Source organism: Eptesicus fuscus, chromosome 14, assembly GCF_027574615.1.
Source record: "Eptesicus fuscus isolate TK198812 chromosome 14, DD_ASM_mEF_20220401, whole genome shotgun sequence".
NCBI classification, from domain to species: Eukaryota; Metazoa; Chordata; class Mammalia; order Chiroptera; family Vespertilionidae; genus Eptesicus; species Eptesicus fuscus.
In genome coordinates this window covers 34,418,936-34,438,892 of record NC_072486.1, presented here as the reverse complement: position 1 = coordinate 34,438,892, position 19,957 = coordinate 34,418,936, and the positions used below count along the sequence as shown (strand labels likewise).

Genomic DNA, 19,957 nt, shown 5'->3' with positions numbered 1-19,957 from the left:
AAAAAAAACAAAAAAACGGCAAAAACACCCGCATGTGGCCCGCAAGCCGTAGTTTGAGGACGCCTGCCTTAGATGGCAGCTGCCCAGCCATCCAGGGCTGGCCCGAGGCGCAGGCAAGCCTCGGATGGTGGCTGCCTAGCTGCCCAGGGCCGTACGAGGCTCAGGTAAACAGGGCTGGCCAAGGCTTGTGCTGCCAGCCAGCAGTGGCAGCTGCAGAGGTGTGATGGGGCATCGCCTTCCCCGGATCGCCGGGTCACCTCCTAAGGGCTCCCAGACTGTGAGAGGGGGCAGACCGGGCTGAGGGACGCCCCCCCTCCAGTGCACGAATTTTCATGCACCGGGCCTCTAGTATACATATATAAGAACTTATATCTTTACAAATATTTTCTCTTGATGTACAGTGTAAATGAAACAGAAAAAAAATATTTGAGTGAGAATAGTTTGTACTTATATTTAAAAAATTATTAAATTTGGAAAAATTTATATTTTGTCTCAGATTTAAATAAAAAAATTTAAATTTATAATATAAAAATTCTATTTTCTTTCAAAAGCATCAAAGTCAGTAAACCCAAAGGAAGACTGGGGAACAGATCGGAGTGGTGTGGTAACTAAATGCCATGTGAGATCTGGATTGAATCCCGGAACAGAAAAAGAAAAACTTAGTGGCTGAGTGGAGAAACTCAAAATTTAGATAAGATCTGTAGGTGTTTTAATAGTATCATACCAATGTTAACTCTTGGTTTTGATCATCTTATTGTGTTAGTGGTGAATCTTAGGAAAGCTGGGTAAAGGGTGGGAAAAAGAACTAAATGTACTATTTTCTCAGAGTACAAAATTATTTCAAAATAAATCATTTACAAAAATTATATCATAAACTTTGGTTTACAGAAGAACACAGTTAAACAAAAACTCGGCATAATTGGTAATGTTCAAGGTATAGGGAAATTTATTCCTTAGAAGACTCCATGATAGCTTTTTACTTCCTGTGTAAGAATGTGTTATAGTTCCAAAATCAGTGACCATATTACACAATAGAGCAATAATTATGGAGTATTATAATGCCATGTACATTTTTAAGAACGCAGCTAATGAAAATAATGATCTAAATATGTACCATTTAGTAATTTGTCATAGTAATGACCATGCCATTATTTTTATGTTCATATGCATAGCATGATTATTTTTTGAAATTTTCCAAAACAAATTTTTGACAAAAAAGTGTTTTCTAAAATTTATTCAAACTGAAAACCAAATACATATATCAATTTGACATTTCTTTACCTGAAACTGTGTGATCCTTAGAGTCCCTTGTTATTTTTATCCTTGCATGAGGAAAGATGTAGTGCACAGTCTTCCCATTCATCTGTATAATCTAAGACATACACGTGATAAGGTGAAAAATCAATGTTAAGACACTTAAAGTGCAATATGCAGAACTAGACATTTTTTAAAAGCATATTGAGTCAGTCAATAAAAACATAATAAAAGTTTCTGGAATGATCACCATTGAAGCATCTTACACTATAAAATCATATTGTTGGTTTCAGTGTTCATTATGGCCTCAGAAACTGACCAACAAAATAGGTCCAGAGACATGGATGCATGGAACAGACGGACAGATCTCAGAGGGAAGGGAAAAGGGGAAAATAAATTAACCAAAGAACATCTATGCATCTATGCATTGCCTATGAACACAGTCAATAGTGAGATAGTGAGATGAAGGCTTGGGGTGAGGCAGGGGCGGGGTGGAGCTGGGCAAAGGAGGGGAAAAAGGGGGACATCTGTAATATTTCAAAAAAAGAAGTGTGTGGGAATACTAAACAAAAATGTTAAATAGAATTTTGAACCAAAGAGATGTACATTTGTTGTAGAAAGATTCATTGGAATACTCATGTGGTTTTAATCTGTCAATCCAGCAGTAAAACTGTTAGAATTCTAGATATTAAAAATAAAATACAAATTGAAAAAAATACAAGCTTAAATAAAAGCCTTTAGTTTTAATTCTCCTCAGGAAAGAATAAGCTTAATCAAATCTCTGATGAATATAAAAAATTCCCAAACAACAGCAGAATCCTGTTAACTCCAGGAATATTACATGAACCCTACAAACTAAAATACTGTTTACAAGATTATAAAAATATATGGTCAGTATAATCAGTCAATTTTGATAATTTATACTAACTTTGCAAGCCACTAGAACCCTCAGTATATTCATAACAATTGAGTGTACATTTTCCTCCTTTCATCCTCTCGCTTCCTGTTCTTTTTGTCTCCCTCTCTCTCTTTTCTTACTTTCTCTCCTATGGCCCACTTACTTTCCATTACATCATTTTTCTCCTTCTATTTCCTGTCTTTCTCTTCTCCTCTCCTTCCTCCATCCCCTAGTCTGCATTTAAAGATCTTTTTTTTTTTCTCACTAAATTTAAACCATGGGCATTGGTTTAGTGCTATAGATAATTCATTCAAATTGGTGGATATTATTTTATTTCAAATATATTTTATTTCAAATATCTTCTAATTTCATATATTATTTAACAATGATTTTAAAAAGTAATTTCCCCCACTTGGCTAAAAAGAAACTAAGAAAACACAATGTTGCCTGTTGCTGTTTTTTGCATTCTCCAGAGTAAGAAGTGGACATAATCTCTTAGTGCATCTATTGCCCTTACTAGAAGAGGAGTAAGGTTTCCCAATTTTTTCATCAGAGCTTTATCAGAAAGGCCTTTCAATCTGTACCTAAGGTGATGTTGGTAGAAGGGATGTTAAACATCATTACCATAAATGTGGCTTTCAGAACATCTCATAGAATCTCCTGTAGTTTTAGAGATTGTCTACAACCACCTTCATGAATTCACTTAATAAATCAGAAACATTACCCTGCCATAAATATGATCATTGTGACTGTCTGCAGAAAGAAGAGGTATCTGTCTCCCATGTATGACCCAGCTGGATCTTCTTTGCTTTTTCCTAACCACTGCAGGTGAATGTTGAGTGAGTTCTCCAGCAGATGGAGTTTCAGGGAAGGTGTTGTTTCTTCCAAATAAGGAAGAGCAGGAGCAAGGCCAGAGGGGCAGGACTGATGCCAAGTAATGGCACCGCACCGTGTCTCCCCAAGAGGCCAGTGTCTGATAGCATTGTCTTTTGATGATTCTGCATTGAGAGAACTATGACCTATTGCCTCCCAGGAAAAAGGGTTCTTCCTTTATCCTACTTACACATATTTCAAAAGGAATTATTTTCATGAAATGAGCCTTCATACTTATGAAATAACAACACTTGCGTTAACATATCTTTTGTTAATGCAGACATTCATCCTTCTCTTCACCTCAACGCGAGGCATGCTTTTTCAGTATAGAGTGCTCTTTTGGTGCCCCATGCATGCGCTGTGCTAAGCCCTGTATATGTGCCATGGTGGATGGAATAGGGAATCCCTGCTGTCTAGGAGCTCACGGCTGTGACACGACGTATGCAGTACAATTGGAAGAACATTTGCCCCGTATTAGTGGGAGGTGTGAGTGGTAGTAACAAGGAAGGCTTCTGGTAAGATGGGTCATGTTCATGGGGACCTAAGTGATGTGTCCAGTTAGCCAAGAGAAGAGAGGTGGAAGAGCATTCAGGTGGAGGAAAAGAGGCATTCAAAGACCCAGAATCAGAGGAGCTTAATGTATGTCAATATATCAATTACATGAGAACTGCAGGTGTGGGCATTAGTGCAGAGTGGAGGTATTTTGTACTGGTCAAGAAGTGTTGACCCATTTCCCATAAAAATAAGCAAACAGAAAAACAAACAAAAAGAAGTGTTGACCTTTATAACCATCCTGTGAAGGGTATTAGTCCTATTTATAGACAAAGTAACTGAGGAAAATTTTTTCAAAAAGGAGATCAAGTAATCTGCTCAATTCACAAAGCAGAGTTGAATTTCCACCAAATGAATATATATGTGTAAGTTTATATTTATATATCTATATGTATATTTAAAAGAAAATGATATGAATCTGCAGATTTGGTTTACTCCTATAGTTACTGATTTTGAGTCTAATAAAAATGTGTATGTCTCTAATGTATGTTGTACATAGACTATTTTAAAAAGCAGATAAATTAGTATTTGTACTAGTCAATTTGGTTTTATTATTCTTGCCACCAGAGCATTTTATGAGCATAAATTTTGTTATGCATGTTTTCAAATAAAAGCATCTGGATTTATTGGTACGCAGAGCTCAATATTACTTTTTTATAATTAGAGATGCAAAGAAGTAAATAAAATGAGAATGACATGTTGCCATTTTCTCTAGGCCAAAATATAGCTATAATCAGTTAAAGGGTAAAACAGTATTTGAAAACAAATATCAATGTAAAAAGGCATAAATTCTGAACTTTATATAAGTGTAATAAAAAGACATGTTGTCTTCTAGGTAGCTTCTATTTAGAAAAAAACTATAAAGACAAACAAAGAAATTATTGTTACATAAATAAACATAGTTGTTTTTTGGGGGGAGGGGGTTGACTATTACAATCTGGAAGGGGCACATTGGGATTTCCAAAGGCAGGCAATAGGCAATGTTCCCTTTCTTGGTCTATGTGGTGGTTATATGGTTGTTCACTTTATAATTAGTTTATAATTCTATATATTTGCAATTTTGATAACTACATTTATAGTTTTCTTTTTGCATGTTAGATATCAAAATGAACATGTAAAAATTATAAAAATGTAAAATATAACTTTTAGCAAGAAATTACACATTAATCTATTATGCTTACCTAGCTATAGTCCAAACAGGGATCCTTACATTTTCTACTTTATTAAAAAACACAAGAAATTTATTAAGTGATTCCTAAATTTTGGGGTTATATTGGTCTCTAATTATACTATCCTATCTAATAAAGAGGGAATATGCTAATTGATCATCACACCCTCACAAAGATGGCGGCACCCACAGCCAATAAGGAGGGAATATGCTAATTGAATGCAATGTCCTCAAAGATGGCGGTGCCCACAGCCACAAGTTGGTGGTGCCCAGTCCCCTCAGCCCCGCTGGAGTGGTACGCATGTGGCTCGGCCGGGCCTGCCCCCAGGTGGATCTGGCCGCTCCGCGTATCTGACTCCAAAGTCCCCCAGTCCTCTCAGCCCCCCATCCGCCCAGGGCCGGTCTGAGGTGCAGGAAAACCTCAGATGGTGGCCGCCCAGCCAACACCTGAGGCACAGGCAAGCCTTGGATGGCGGTTGCCCAGCCGCCCAGGAGGCCCAAGGCTCAGGTAACCAGGGCCGTGCTGCCAGCAGTGGCAGCAGCAGAGGTGTGATGGGGGTGTTGCCTTCCCCTGATCACCAGGTCGCCTACTGCCACTGAGGGCTCCCGAACTGTGAGAGGGGGCAGGCTGGGCTGAGGGACCCCCCCGCCCCTCCAGTGCATGAATTTTCATGCACTTGGCCTCTAGTTTAAACATAATGTGCTATATGCTCAGTGGATCAAACTCATAAATCTGTAGATGCTAGTAAAAGAAAATTAGGAGCAAAAGTGTCATTAGGAATATTAATGTTTTATCTACAGACATTAGAAAGGGATTTTAGAAAATATTTTTTGAGGTTCACAAAGATTACTTAAAATGTATTCTCCAAAAATATTAGTTGAATAAATAAGTTGGACAAGACTATTCTGAGTATATATGAAAACAGTAGTGTCAGGAAATAACTATATGGAAGCCACTCTTTTTTTTACCCCTCCACTTTATGTATTTCATCTTATTAGGATTTGTGTTTTCATCTTATTAGGATTTGTGTTTTCATCTTATTAGGATTTGTGTTTTCAGTGACTTGATCTAGGTTTGTGGGAAATGCTAAACTTCAAAGAAACAAATGATAGGTAAGGCATAATAATTATGAAGTGATTCTTAAAATACATTTAATAAAATTATTTTTAGCTAACAAACTTATTATTTTAGTAACTATAGATGAAACCATGTAAATTTGCATTTTAAAAACATATTCAGAATGATTTTATTAATTTTTATTACTCCCCACCCAGATCTATTTGATGAGATTGAAATACAACTATAAATACAATTCAAGATAAGCTAAGAAAAGTATATATCAATAGTCTGCAAATGAAGTACAAAGAAATGGAAGTGTATTAATATGTGCATAGAGGTAACACACCCATAAACCAAAACTTATTAAAGATACCAAAAATTAAAAAGAAAGAATATTTGAAACACAGAGAGAAGTATCACAGAACTTCTAGAAAATTTAATAGCATATAGAAAAACAAAACACAAGAAAATTCTGATAAAAGAAAATTCTATTTAACAGCTAGAAATTTATCCATGAAAACAGAAAAAAAACAAATCTAAGCATATAAATACTGTCTTTTAAAGAGTACTTATTATTCATGCAAAAGTCTTTACTTTTATACCTTAATGTGACAAACACTGAAATAAATTATAGTAATTTCATGGTTCTTTTTTGTTGTCTTCTACATCAATGAATCAGTAATCAGACAGGATGATTTGGGAGTTAATGTATGTAAAATAAGTAACTATCTCTTTTGTGATTGTTTTAATGATTATGAGTAACAGCCTGCAAATATCTGATCTGTTAAAGCAATTATTGAAAGCCACTGGCTTACTAGAGAAATCTTTCTTAATTTATCCAACCGTTGATCTCCTATGTATCTTTCAAAATCCAACCCAAATATCACATCATTTACTCTAAAGTGAATAACTTTCTTTTGGAATCATATTTAGCTAATTGTGAAATTTATCTCTACATTTCAGTTTCTTCATCTATAAATAGATATTAATTAATAACACCTATTTTATGTGAGTTCTGATAATAAAATACAAAAATGAATACCAAACACTTCCATTCAATACACTCTAAAATATGTTTACTTCATTCCCCAAGGGAAGCCTTCCCTGTCCCCAGCTAACTTAGTTTGGTCATCTTATTTGCTATTCATAACATCTGAACACACTGTTATTGGAAAATATTGGAAGCACCCAAATCTGTTTCACCCCCTCGTGTGTAAATTCTTCAGGAGCTTTAGGTATTCTCCCTGAGTGTTGTGTCTGATGCACAAACGTTATCTGTTGGAGGGATGAATTACTTAAATTGCCTGGTAGAAGAATCACAGCTATGCTGCAAGGTCAGTTGTGGCTGAAAAAGTAAAGTACTTACTACTTCAAAATTGTGAACTTTAATGATGGAAGTTTCATGCATTTTAGTAAAATTGAGACCATTCTAGGGTGAATTTTTTTGGAGGGGCAGTATCAATCTAAAAGAGATTGCTCAATATAGTACTTACTTGCTCTTGATGTTGACTGAGTGGTCTAGAGTGAACCAATCTTTCTGGCAGTTTTCGATCTAGACCATGTCCATTTTCCAAACGAGACTCCCTGGGTTTGTCAAACCAATCTGTTTCTTCACGACGCAGATGATAGGCTTTGGGGACCAAGGAAATATCAAACACTGTAACCCCAACTAATACAAATGATAGAGGGCAACAAATGTTCTGAAGTACAACATGCATCAGGCTTGTTAACCATTCATGCATTTCAAATACAACTCCAAATGGAGCAAAACCATTCCCAATACTACGTTTAAAAAAAATATGTATCATGGAATAACCTAGAAAAAAATCATCTATACACCTGTGCAACCTCTCAGAGCCAAAGAAAACAAAAGTAGATTTTAAATACGGGGAAAAAATAATTCAGAGAGTGATTGAAATAAATAATGGAAGAAGTGAATATGCCTTAGAAGTCATTTTATTCAACCATCGTTCTCACCTCCTCACCTCCTCCCATCACCCATCTCTAGTCTAAGGAAAATGTACTCCTCAAATACAGAAGATTTTGTCACTTTCCCACTATCACATCAAACAAGTATATATATGGATGTGGCTGCTGGCTTTGAATATCAAGTGAGTATTTTTTGAAAACATTATGTTTTTATGACATTTATAAATAAAAGAAAACATAATTTCTATAAGGATTCCAGGTATTATTGCTAGGAACATATGTGCCATAATCATCTGGTAGCCTAATATTAAAAACTAGAGGCCTGGTGCACGAAATTGGTGCAAGGGTAGGGTTCCTAGGCCTGGCCAGTGATCAGGGCCAATCAGGGTCTTCTGGCTGCCAGCCAGGGCCTTCCTTCATTCTGCACCATCCCCTGGTGGTCAATGCACATCATAGCGAGTGATTGAACTCCTGGTCAAACTCCCACAGGGACACTTTGCATATTAGCCTTTTATATATATATAGATATGTCATTTAAAATTTTTATTAAAAATAAAAATTATTTTCTGTGAGATCTAGGAATTAGATTGAAGAGTTGATTGACTTTCTTTCGTACTTATAGTGTAACAAAACTTGACATCTTAAAATACTTTTCTGAAAATACAACCATTTTTAAGTACATAATTATTTAGTTCTTAGTACTTCCAAAGTTTTTTGAAGCTATTATTTAGTGACCAAAAAAATCTATTTTATCTAATATACAGAATTTAACTTTATACATATAAAGTTTTATTCTTGGTAAAAGGATCCCTAATTAATAGTCTTTGGAAATATTTTGTTGCTTTCTAAATGGGAGATGGAGCAGCTTTTTCAAGTGCTCATCCTATCGGTCTATTCTTCCTGGAAAGTTACTTCTACAATGCCACACTGTTGAATTCTATTACACTATTGCTTTCTCTTAACATCTACATACCTGATTGTCTTCTCTTTTAAAACTTTCTCCCATGACTTTTTTAAAGGCGATTTTTATTATTTCCTTGCTAGCAGGGCTGGCAAACCCACAGCATGTACACTATTACTTACTTCTACCTCCTGTGATCCTGGTCAAAGGTAGTAATTAACCACAACATTTCTTCCAAAAAAAAAAAAAAAAGGAAAAGATGAGAAATGTGTCATAGTTCATTCAGTCAGTCTTAGATTTGATGAAATACACTGATATGTACCTGATCTGTGGTTGTATATGTACTTCTCTGATCTTCCCTATTAGGTTCTAAGCTGCTTGAGTGCAAGGCTCATATGTTGATTTTTATTTCCTTCCCTCAACACTAAAAACAATGCCTTGAAAATGTCATAACATTCAATAGGTATGTAGAAATGAATAAAACAGAAAAATTAGCTATCAACTAGAGAAAGAAGTTTAATATCCTAATTATAACATGCATGTTTTAAAATAAATATTTAACTGTCCCTTGGACTTTATTAATAGTTACACAATCATTTCTTATAATCTACTGGATATTTATGGTTTTTCATAGTTTTAATTAGATCTGAATTGACTAAATTTATGAAAAAATATTTAGCGTAATAAAATTTGATAAGCAAATAGAAAACAAATCCATTATTTAATCATCAGACTAAAATTTTATGATTGTCCCAACATCACCAACACTATTTTACCTTACATTTTTATATATTTAGTTTATATTTATTATAAAAAGAAAAAAATAATTTATCCTGATTTTAATAAATGAATATATTGGATAATGAAATACATGATTTCACTTGAATATATAATTCTGCTAATTGCATTTGAAATACAATCCTTTAAAACATGTTTTCTTGGCTATGTCTATACAAATAAGGCAGAATCCCAGCTTATTCCAAATTTTGTCAATTTATTTACATTTCTAATGATATACTTTTGATTGTCTGATATTTCTTGTAATAATTATATGTGTAAGTTAGGATGTCTATCATGCTTTTCATAGGAATTTATAGAACCACCAAGAAAAAACTGATTGAATGTCTGCTTTCATATTAAACTCTGTCTTTATCATTTATAGTAAGTTAGATATAAATGCTATTTATAACTACAATTATCTAATTAGCCATGGTAGATCTGCACTTTAACTTTTAGCATTTTCCAAATTAATTTAAATAATTTGCTAGAGATTAACATTCGCCTTTTTTAGACTGACTGATACTTTCTTGTATTTTTAAATGTAAAATATAAAAGTAAGCTATTTTGGGATCTAGCATTATTCACAGCTAATTATTACATGAATAGTTTAATTCTATTTAGATTCATTCAAACTGGTCATTACAAATAGCCAGTACAGAAGAAAGTGATTAGTTGTTGGAATTTCACTAGAAAAAGCAGTCTGTCTTCCAGATCCAGTGATTACTTTAGTCCTTTTCAAATCTAGATTTGAATTTCTAAAATCATACTGATGGCTAGATACAGAAGTAGGAAGAAAATCCATTTCATGAAAAAATATTTTCCTGTGAGTTCTCAAAGAAAATGTATGATTTAAAAGAGGAGATATTCATGTTAGCTTAGGGCTTTGCAGTCTCCAAAGGCATGAAGTAATACACATTTATTTGTTCAAAAATATTTTATTTCCATGACTCAAAACCATGCCTACATTCAAATAAAGCACAGAGGACTCGTGATCCAGAATCATGAGTCCTCTTGGCATGAGTAAGCCTCTTTACATCTCTGTACCTCTACTCCCTCATCTTCAAAATTAGATTGGGACTAGGTAACTTTCTAAACTATTTATGGTTCTATATGATTAAACAACAACAACGAAAACACCATAGGCTAGCTTTTAGTTAGGTATTTACATGCCTTAAATCACTTATTCAATATGAAAAACCAAACAATTTAGGGCAAAAAAAAGGGATGATGCAAAAAGCAAAGTCAAGGAAAAGACTACACAGGTACATTTGAAGGGGTTAAGCTTCAAGTAGGTAAACTCATAAAAGCATTGTACAAAATTTGAATTGTAAACATAAAAAATACTTTATATATACTGATACGATTATTTATTGTCAATGTCATATTCTGTGTTAACCCTTTGCACTCGCTTATTTTTTTCTCGATTCCTTTATTCTACTCGGGATTTAATTTTTTAAATACCCCAGCTTTTACAAAGCGCGGCAGTAGAATAAAAAAACTGGAGTTTCTTTTCATACAAACTTATTTATTTGGATTTTTTAATATTTCAAATTATTGATACATCAAAGAGTAATTTTAATCTCGACATCCGAGTGCAAAAGGTTAAGTTTTCTAGTATATAATGCAAAGGTACAGACTTGGCAATTATGGTATTCATAATGAGAGAGATAAAATACAAACCTTTTACCTAAGAAGAATTATGAAATTCTTCATTATACTAATATATGAGAATATTCTCTGAATTAATAAATAATAGTCTCACAAAAATGATATAAGTAATTTTCTATTACAAAGTCTAGCAGAATAGTACTTAATAGCTCGAAACCTTAATAATTTCACAAACTGAAAGAAACTGACAATTTTAAAAAGAAAAGAAGACAATTAAAAAATTTCCAACTATTTAGCCAATTATGAATTTAAAGAATTACCATTTTATTGACACAATTATCGATAATGAGTTTGGAAAAGAGGACAGTGAACAAATCAAGCAATTAAGAAACACCAATAAAAGAATAATCTAAAAAGAAATAAAGAAAAACATGCTATAAAATCTATACACAAGATACAATTTCCATTTACAAAAAATAAAATGAAAGTAAACATGCAAAAGACAAACCAAGAAAAGTACAATACATCCTTAGAGAAGGAAGATTAAACATGCAGAAAAATAAGAGTCTGAGTTTTGAGAGTAACAAGGAATTCTGAGGCCCAATTTACCTTCACTGTCTGACATGGCATGTTGGAAGTCATCCATGATGAACGCTATGTCACGGTCATAGCCTCGAGTCCGTGATTCTTCTCTCATGTGTTGCTGAACTTCAGGCAATGAGTGACTTGATCCAAACTGATCTCTGGTGTCTGCAGATATTGGTGGCAGGGGTCCAGCTGCAGCCCTGGCCATTCCCATTGGCTGGCCAACAGGACTGAGTGGACTTTCTTCTTCAGAATTCTGGGCCACAATTGGTATTCTTCCTCTACTCTGGCTAATTGGCAAGCTGGTAGGCTTAGTTCTGCCAGAGGGTGATGCATGACCAAAGGAAACATCTATAGCTTCAGCTTCTTGAGCTTTCAGTCTCAGAGAAGAACTGGAAGAATCTCTTTTTATTGATAAATCAAGCCCATAGACAGAAGAAGGTCTGGAAGAAGGTCTGGACCTGCTGCCACTACTGTATGGCTTATCCGCTTCATCCTGCAGAGCTGACCGTATGGTATTTCCTAATGTGCCCAGTCCTGTGCTAAGAGATGATCCCACAAATTTTTGTTGGTCTGAAATATTTTTTCTGAGGCCAAAAGTGATTTCATCTTGAAGAAGCCTTGCTCTGGAAGAAATTCCACCAATAGAAGAAGTGCCAGAAGTCATATAGCTTGAATAATCAGGTTCAAGGTCTCTACTTTCTTGAATAGGTGAAAATTTTGACATTTTAGGGTCAATTAGTGATTTCTTATGCTTTGACTGCTTTTGATAGAGTATGGCTGCTGGTAGTTGTTTTGCTGCTTGTTTTTCAAGAGTGAGTCTACTAATGCTGTACTTTTCAGATTTTGGAAAATGTCTATAGCTAGTATCACCATGGTAATAATGGGAAAGACCGGCAAGGTGATCTAGGTTCTCTGCCCCTCTACGGAATTCTTGTTTAATCTGCTGCTTCAGAAGCTTTAACTCATAAGGATCCTCCATTGGATCTTCCTCTGCTTTCACATAACTATGCAATCTTGAGGAAGTCTGCAAAGGCGCTAGGAAATCTGTCACTTCTTGAGACCTCCGTGTTTCAGTGGTTCTAAGGAGGCGGTCTGTTTTTGACAGATCCTTTTCATGAAGATTAAATGCAGTGGTTAATGCTGCTGTTCCTTTGGTAATCTCTCCAATGTCATCAATTAGGACAAAATTTCGTGAAGTATGATGGTCAATATCTGCATAAAAAGAATCTGCAGAAATGCTTGATATTGGACTGCTTGCCATGCTACTTCTCTCCTCCAACCCTATTCTCAGGTCTAAGCTATTGTACTTACTACCAAGATGGGAAACAGCGTATGTATTATCAGTAGAAACAGGTGCTATCATCAGGGGTTGGTTTCGAATCACCTCGTAGTTTGAAGTAATCTTGGGCTCCAAATATAATGTAGTTTGCCGTGGCTTTTGTTGTATCACCATCATCTGTGATGGTAACTGATAAGAAGGTTGTGGAGTTGGTGTAGGTTGAGCTTGAGGTGTGAAGGACATCGTTGCCACAGCTTGGAATGTTGGCTGAGTCTGATAAGGGGAAACTTGCTGGTGGTACAAAGTTTGTTGCTGAAAATGGGATTGCTGAGTGTATGGGGTGGGTGCTTGGGTAGGAAGAGCAGGAGACGAGTACTGGTATTGTGTATAAGGACTCGTAGGAGGAACTAGCTGAGATTCTGTTTGTGTTTGTGGGGGTATAAACTGGCTGAATTCAGTTTGGGGAGCAGTTCTCGGTCGCTCTATGCCATGCTGACTTTCTATTCGGGATGGTCTGGTGCTGCTCACCTCACTGTCAGACATGTAATCCCGTTCCTCCGCTACCCCCTGGAGGTAGGCTCGCTCTCTCTTTTCTCTCTCCTTTAACAGTGCCTCTTTCCTCCTGTTAATTCCCATTTCCAGGTACCGTAACTTGGCATCAATCTCCTTCTCTTCCTCATCAAGTTCTGCTTGTTTCTTTCTAAGTTTTGCAGACTCTCTCTCTACAAGATCAAGTTCCCGGTCGATATCCTGGAGAATCTTGGCTCGTGCCATTGTGTTGGTTCTGCAGATCCTTCTCCTGGAAACTGTGCCCATTGTGCTATACGTCGACTGAGTCCCTGTTGAGGTCTCCTCTGGAGGTGGGTTAGGTAGAGTTCTCTTAACTTTTTTCTGGGTGCCAGAGGGTGTTATGGTTTGAGAACTTTTTGTCTACAATTAAAGAAACAAAATATAGTACTTTATTATCAAGGAAAAATTAAAGATAAAAAACCTTCACACTTTACATTTAAATAAATATGACTTCATATATGTTTTAGGTATGACAATATAATACAAGAAAATTTTTATATATAATTTTAAGTATTAGCCATAAGTGCAATTAACTAAAAAATCATTTTTTCTTTATTGGTAGATTGGCTTTTTATTATTGTAACTTCTGCAACTTTAGAAGTTAGTTTTGAAATCAAGCACAGAACTCATTGCTAGGTAGAATCTTAATTATTAAGTTAGAATCTTAGGAAAACTCTAAAAACTGATTTTCCATCCTATTTAATATAAGATTATTTACTGAATGTAATTCTAAAATATTTGTATTAATTATCTAAAGTTTAAGTTACATTTGTTATAGATAATGCTTATTTGCCACTAAGTTCAGTTGTTTGCCTCAGTCTTTCTGTTCCTATTTTTACTCCCTAGAATAGCTGTCATTTCTATTCCAATCATGAAATGTTTTGAAATTAAGCCCTCAAGTTAATCTTTTTTTCTCCAAAAAAGAATAATATCAACTAATTTCCCATTTAATCTTTCAATATTTTTGTGACTATTTGAATCTTTTATTTTCTTTCCACTTTATTATTCTTTTCTTTTTTAAAATTTATCTTTATTGTTGAAAGTATTACAGATGACCCCTTTATTTCCCTCACTTTCCCCCTCCACACCTAGTCCCCTCTAGGCCTTCGCGGCACTATTATCTGTGTCCATGGTTATGCATATATGCATATAAATTCTTTAATCTCTTCCAGTACCTCCTCCCCTATTTCCTCCAAAGGAGAATTATAAATGACCATCAATTAATGCAACAGTAAATGCTGAACCTAAATGCAGAGAGAAAGCATACAAAACAAAGATGGTAACTATGGAATGGAGCAAATGAATAGAATGAAAAGGAATTTCTAGGGTGGATACATACATTTTAAAAATTAATTTTTAAAAATATTGAAGGTATACACTAAATTGGTGCACATATTTGTTAAATGAAAGATTGAGAAAATAAAAGGGTGAAATAAGAACTTGCTGTGATTAATTTTAAAGTCCTGAGTCATGAAGGGAATTTCTCAGAATTCACTGAGTAGAATGAGAGTATACATGAAATCATAGGATAAAATAGAACCATGAGGAACCACAAAAGAAGACTATTTACAGAATTAAGAGTAATGGTTAATAAAGTGAACTAGAGACTGATACTAGTTCTTACTACTTACTGTTCATACATGTATGAATTATTTCCTAATTTAACTTTATGAGACAGTTAAACCTAGTCAAACTCTTTTTCTTTTGTTAATGAAATCCTAAAGAAGCATTCCAGGTACTGGGGATTTCTAATTATCCTCCTGAGTTGCAAATATTTGATCATTGATGACTTGTGTTAATTAATATTTTGTGTGCCATGGATGTGAGTCATGGAAGCAAGAGACAAAACTGGTGGTAGAAGTTACATACTCACTGAATTAGCCTAGTTAGCTCCACAAATCGAACTAGCCTTGCTGTTCTCCACTTGCCAACATTAATAGCTTTTACTCTGACTTTGACTCTGACTATAGAAAAAGTCACAAATGTGGGGATGGCTCCAGGTCTCCGCCATATTTCTTATAAGTGAGAGGGAGTGTAACCTAGTGAGTAAGAGCTTGTTTTAATCCTGGTTCTGCCTTTTATAAGCTGTGAAATCTTTAGCAAGTTGCTTAAACTCCCTGGGCCTCAGTTTTTTTACATGTAAAAGAAGTTTAACATTTATCCTTACATTATTGTTTTAAGGAGTAAATGAGTTAAAAAAAGTAAAAAGTCTAAATTACTTACTGTCCCAGAGGACAAACAGAAATATAATAGAGAATCTAAAGTGATGTCTTGGCAACTTATAGTTTAAGAAGGACTGATTTTAAAGACCATAAACAATTTCTTTCTGCATAGCAAAAGAAACCATCAACAAAACAAGAAAGCCCACTGCATGGGTGAACATATTTGCCAATGCTATCTCTGATAAGAGTTTAACCTCCAAAATTTACAGGGAAATCATACAGCTTAACAAAAGGAAGATAAACAATCCAATAAAAAAATGGACAAAGGACCTAAATAGACACTTTTTAAAAGAGGTCATACAGAAGGCCAAGAGACATATGAAAACATGCCCAAAGTCACTAATCATCTGAGAGATGCAAATCAAAATGACAATGAGGTACCATCTGACGCCTGTCATAATGGCTGTCATCAACAAATCAACAAATGACAAGTGCTGGCGAGGATGCAGAGAAAAAGGAACCCTCGTGCACTGCTGGTGGGAATGCAGACTGGTGCAGCCACTGTGGAGAACAGTATGGAGTTTCCTCAAAAAACTAAAAATGGAACTCCCATTTGACCCAGTGATCCCACTTCTAGGAATATATCCCAAGAAACTAGAAACACCAATCAGAAAGGATATATGCACCCCCATGGTAATAGCAGCACAATTTACAATAGCTAAGATTTGGAAACAGCCTAAGTGCCCATCAGCAGAGGAGTGGATTAAAAACTGTGGTACATCTACACAGTGGAATACTATACTGCTATAAAAAGAAGGAACTTTTACAATTTGCAACAGCATGGATGGACCTGGACAGCATTATGCTAAGTGAAATAAGCCAGTCAGAGAAAGACAAATATCACATGATCTCACTCATTTGTGGAATATAACGAACAATATAAACTGATGAACAAAAATAGATCCAGAGACAAAGAACAATGAACAGACAGTCCAACCTCAGAGGGAAAGCAGAAGAGGTGGGGTGTGGGTGGGGAAGGTAAGAGATCAACCAAAGGACTTGTATGCATGCATGTTAGCATAACCAATGGACAGGGACACTGGGGCAGTGGGGGCTTGTCCTGGGGGTGGGAGTGGTCAGGGAGAGGTCAATTGGAGGAAAAGGAGACATACTAGTATGTAACACTTTAAACAATAAAAGAGAAAAAAAATTCTAAACTAGATATTTAATTCTAATCCAATCAATACAATGTAAGAGTACAGAACTCCAAAACAGAAAATAAAAACAGAGCAATATAATTGCTTAGAAAAGATGTATAAAAGAAAGTTCATCATGATTAAAGGTGATATAGTTGAACACCATGATTAGCGATAACAACAACAATCTAGAAAAATCTTAGTGTTTAGTAAGATTTTCCTTGATGACTAGCTTGGTAAAAGGTGTTTTTAGATAGATCTGGCACCTTTAATCTGAAAAAGAAAAAAAAAATCAAACTAAATATAAATAACTGTATATACAAATTTAAATTATTTTCAAATAGTTGTACAAATAGCAGACCCATGGAAAGTCCTAACCGTAGAATATATGGAGTTTGAAGGGGGCCTGGAAGAATATTCATTTCAATTTTAGTACTTAGGAAGTAATTGTGATAACAAGCAAATGCACTCCAATATAAGTTTTGCTGTCCAAAGTTATTTTATGTGATATTTATCTTTCTCTGACTGGCTTATTCCACTTAGCATAACGCTCTCCAGTTCCATTCATGCTGTTGCAAATGGTAAGAATTCCTTCTTTTTTACCGCAGCGTAGTATTCCATTGTGTAGCTGTACCACATTTAATCCACTCTTTTGCTGATGGGCACTTAGGCTGTTTCCAAATCTTAGCTATGGTGAATTGTGCTGCTATAAACATAGGGGTGCATATATCCTTTCTGATTGGTGTTTCTAGTTTCTTGGGATATATTCCCAGAAGTGGGATCACCGGGTCAAATGGGAGTTCCATTTTTAGTTTTTTGAGGAAACTCCATACTGTTCTCCACAGTGGCTGCACCAGTCTGCATTCCCACCAGCAGTGCAGGAGGGTTCCTTTATCTCTGCATCCTCGCCAGCACTTGTCATTTGTTGATTTGTTGATGATAGCCATTCTGACAGGTGTGAGATGGTACCTCATTGTCATTTTGATTTGCATCTCTTTGATGTAACTACATCAAAATAAAAACCTTCTGTATAGCAAAAGAAACCATCAACAGAACAAGAAGAAAGCCCACTGCATGGGAGAAGATATTTGCCAATGTTATCACCGGTAAGGGTTTAATCTCCAACATTTACAGGGAACTCATACAACTTAACAAAAGGAAGATAAACAACCCAATAAAAAAATGGGCAAGGGACCTAAATAGATACTTTTTGAAAGAGGACATAAGGAAAGCCAAGAGACATATAAAAACATGCTCAAAGTCAAGGTTATTTTAAACAACATTTTTCTCAGGGGAATCAATTTAAACCATGCATCGTATATGCAAAGGGAAATATTTTTTCCTTGTTCTGAGGTGTCAGGGCTATTAATAAAAGTAGCTAAGGTATACTATCCTAAGAACTTCAAATATATATAAATGCATTATCTCATTGTCAAAATAATCTAAACTCAATCTAAGGATGATTAAAGGATACCCATTCTCTCCCTCCCCCAAAAGTGAAGAATTTAACAATAGATGCTGGATCAAAATTATTTATCAATTGCTATATATAATATATATGGCAAAATTCAATTTACTAATTTATTCTAGTAGTTGTTAAGTATAATTCTAAAATCCATTGTTCTAGATACTAATGGCATAGAGTAAAAAGGCATGTGATTAAATGAACTTAAAAGCTGTTTTCAAAGAACTCACAAAGCTAGGAAATTTTTTTATAATGTTGTATGAAGAAACTACTTTAGTCTTTTGCTAAATATATCTCTTGTTAATATCAGAGACATAAAGAGTTAGGAATGTATTTTTCATTTTATAAATGTAGAAAACTATACCTGCTGTTGGAAATGAATGTTCATAATGATTAAATAGCTTGGATTTTTAAGATTGTTCTTTCAGTGAAGCAGAAAATATTTTTATGAAAGCCTTTTACTTTTAGATAATGGAGCTGTGGATTCACTTACAAAGAGTACAAATCCACACAGATTTATTGATAAATAAGATACTTTGATGGAGATAAATATTGTATAACCTATTAAAAAATCATCAATATACCAAGTTAGAAGGTGAATTTGAGATTATATAAACAGAGTGTATTGGGATCTAGAATAAGAAGGGTTTACTTTTAGTTTAGGGAAGGAAAGATGGATTAAAACATAACAACTAGCCAGTTCTTGAAGAATGGATGGGACTTAAACAGGAGAATATTTTCTATGTGGAGAGAGCAGTATAAAATATAATTTTTCACAGAGGTACCAATGATTATCTGGTTTTACTTCATCCTAGTGATGAATTAATACCTGAGAGATGGAAACACATTCAGAGAGTGTCTGATGTGAATCGAAAAAAAATTTATAAAGAATACCTTGAATAGCTGTATCTATTTTAAAAGTTCCACTCATCCATTTTCTTTTTTTTACAGATAGAAAGGCAATCCTGGCTATTACATACTGGTCACATTAACTCCAATATCATATGAAATGCCAGGGCAAACCATGAAAATGTGAACGTGTAATCATTGGCAATGACTTATAAGGTAGTGTAGTGGATAGCAATCAGTGTCGCTTTGTCAAAGAGAAAATTGTGACAGCCCAATTTAAGTTCCTTCAATGATAATGCAGCATGTAGATGACACAGAAACAAGAGATGCAATCTGTAGGGCTTCAGCAACACTTTACATTGTCCCACGACATAATCACCAACATAGTTTTGGCTATAAGAATGAAAAGTGGTCTTATAATTTGTCAGGGATCCATATGTAAACCATGGCTATTCATGGTCCAGAATCAATGGAAGTAAGCAATTAATGTTTCTTAGCCTTGTCAGTAATGACATTTTCGACCAAATAATTCTATGTTAGGGATAGTGGTGGCTGTTTTGTGCACTGTAGGATGTTTAGTGGTAACTCTAGCCTCTGCAGACTAGATGTCATGGGCACATCCTCCTCCATTCAGGTAAATCAAATGTTACTAAGTATTATACAAAATCTCTGGAGTGGGGGGAGACCAAACAGTCACTGGTTGAGAACCACTTAGGTAGTTGTTTAGATAAGATGAAATCCTCATTAGGAGACCCTTGATCTATTATTTAATTATATCTATACATAAAGAGAATGCTAGTATTTGCATATCTGAGGGCCTTAGTC

At 35.0% G+C, this 19,957-nt stretch overlaps 1 protein-coding gene across 1 annotated transcript in view; it reads right to left on the bottom strand.

Moving 5' to 3' along the window:
• PCLO (piccolo presynaptic cytomatrix protein) overlaps window positions 1–19,957 on the bottom strand; it is a 289,574-nt gene that overhangs the window by 115,319 nt on the left and 154,298 nt on the right. The window contains exons 8-10 of the mRNA XM_054726345.1: window positions 11,633–13,820; window positions 7,299–7,435; window positions 1,282–1,372 (exon numbers count right to left, since the gene is read on the bottom strand). Coding sequence (XP_054582320.1) covers window positions 1,282–1,372; window positions 7,299–7,435; window positions 11,633–13,820 — 2,416 coding nt within the window. The remainder of the gene's footprint in view (window positions 1–1,281; window positions 1,373–7,298; window positions 7,436–11,632; window positions 13,821–19,957) is intronic.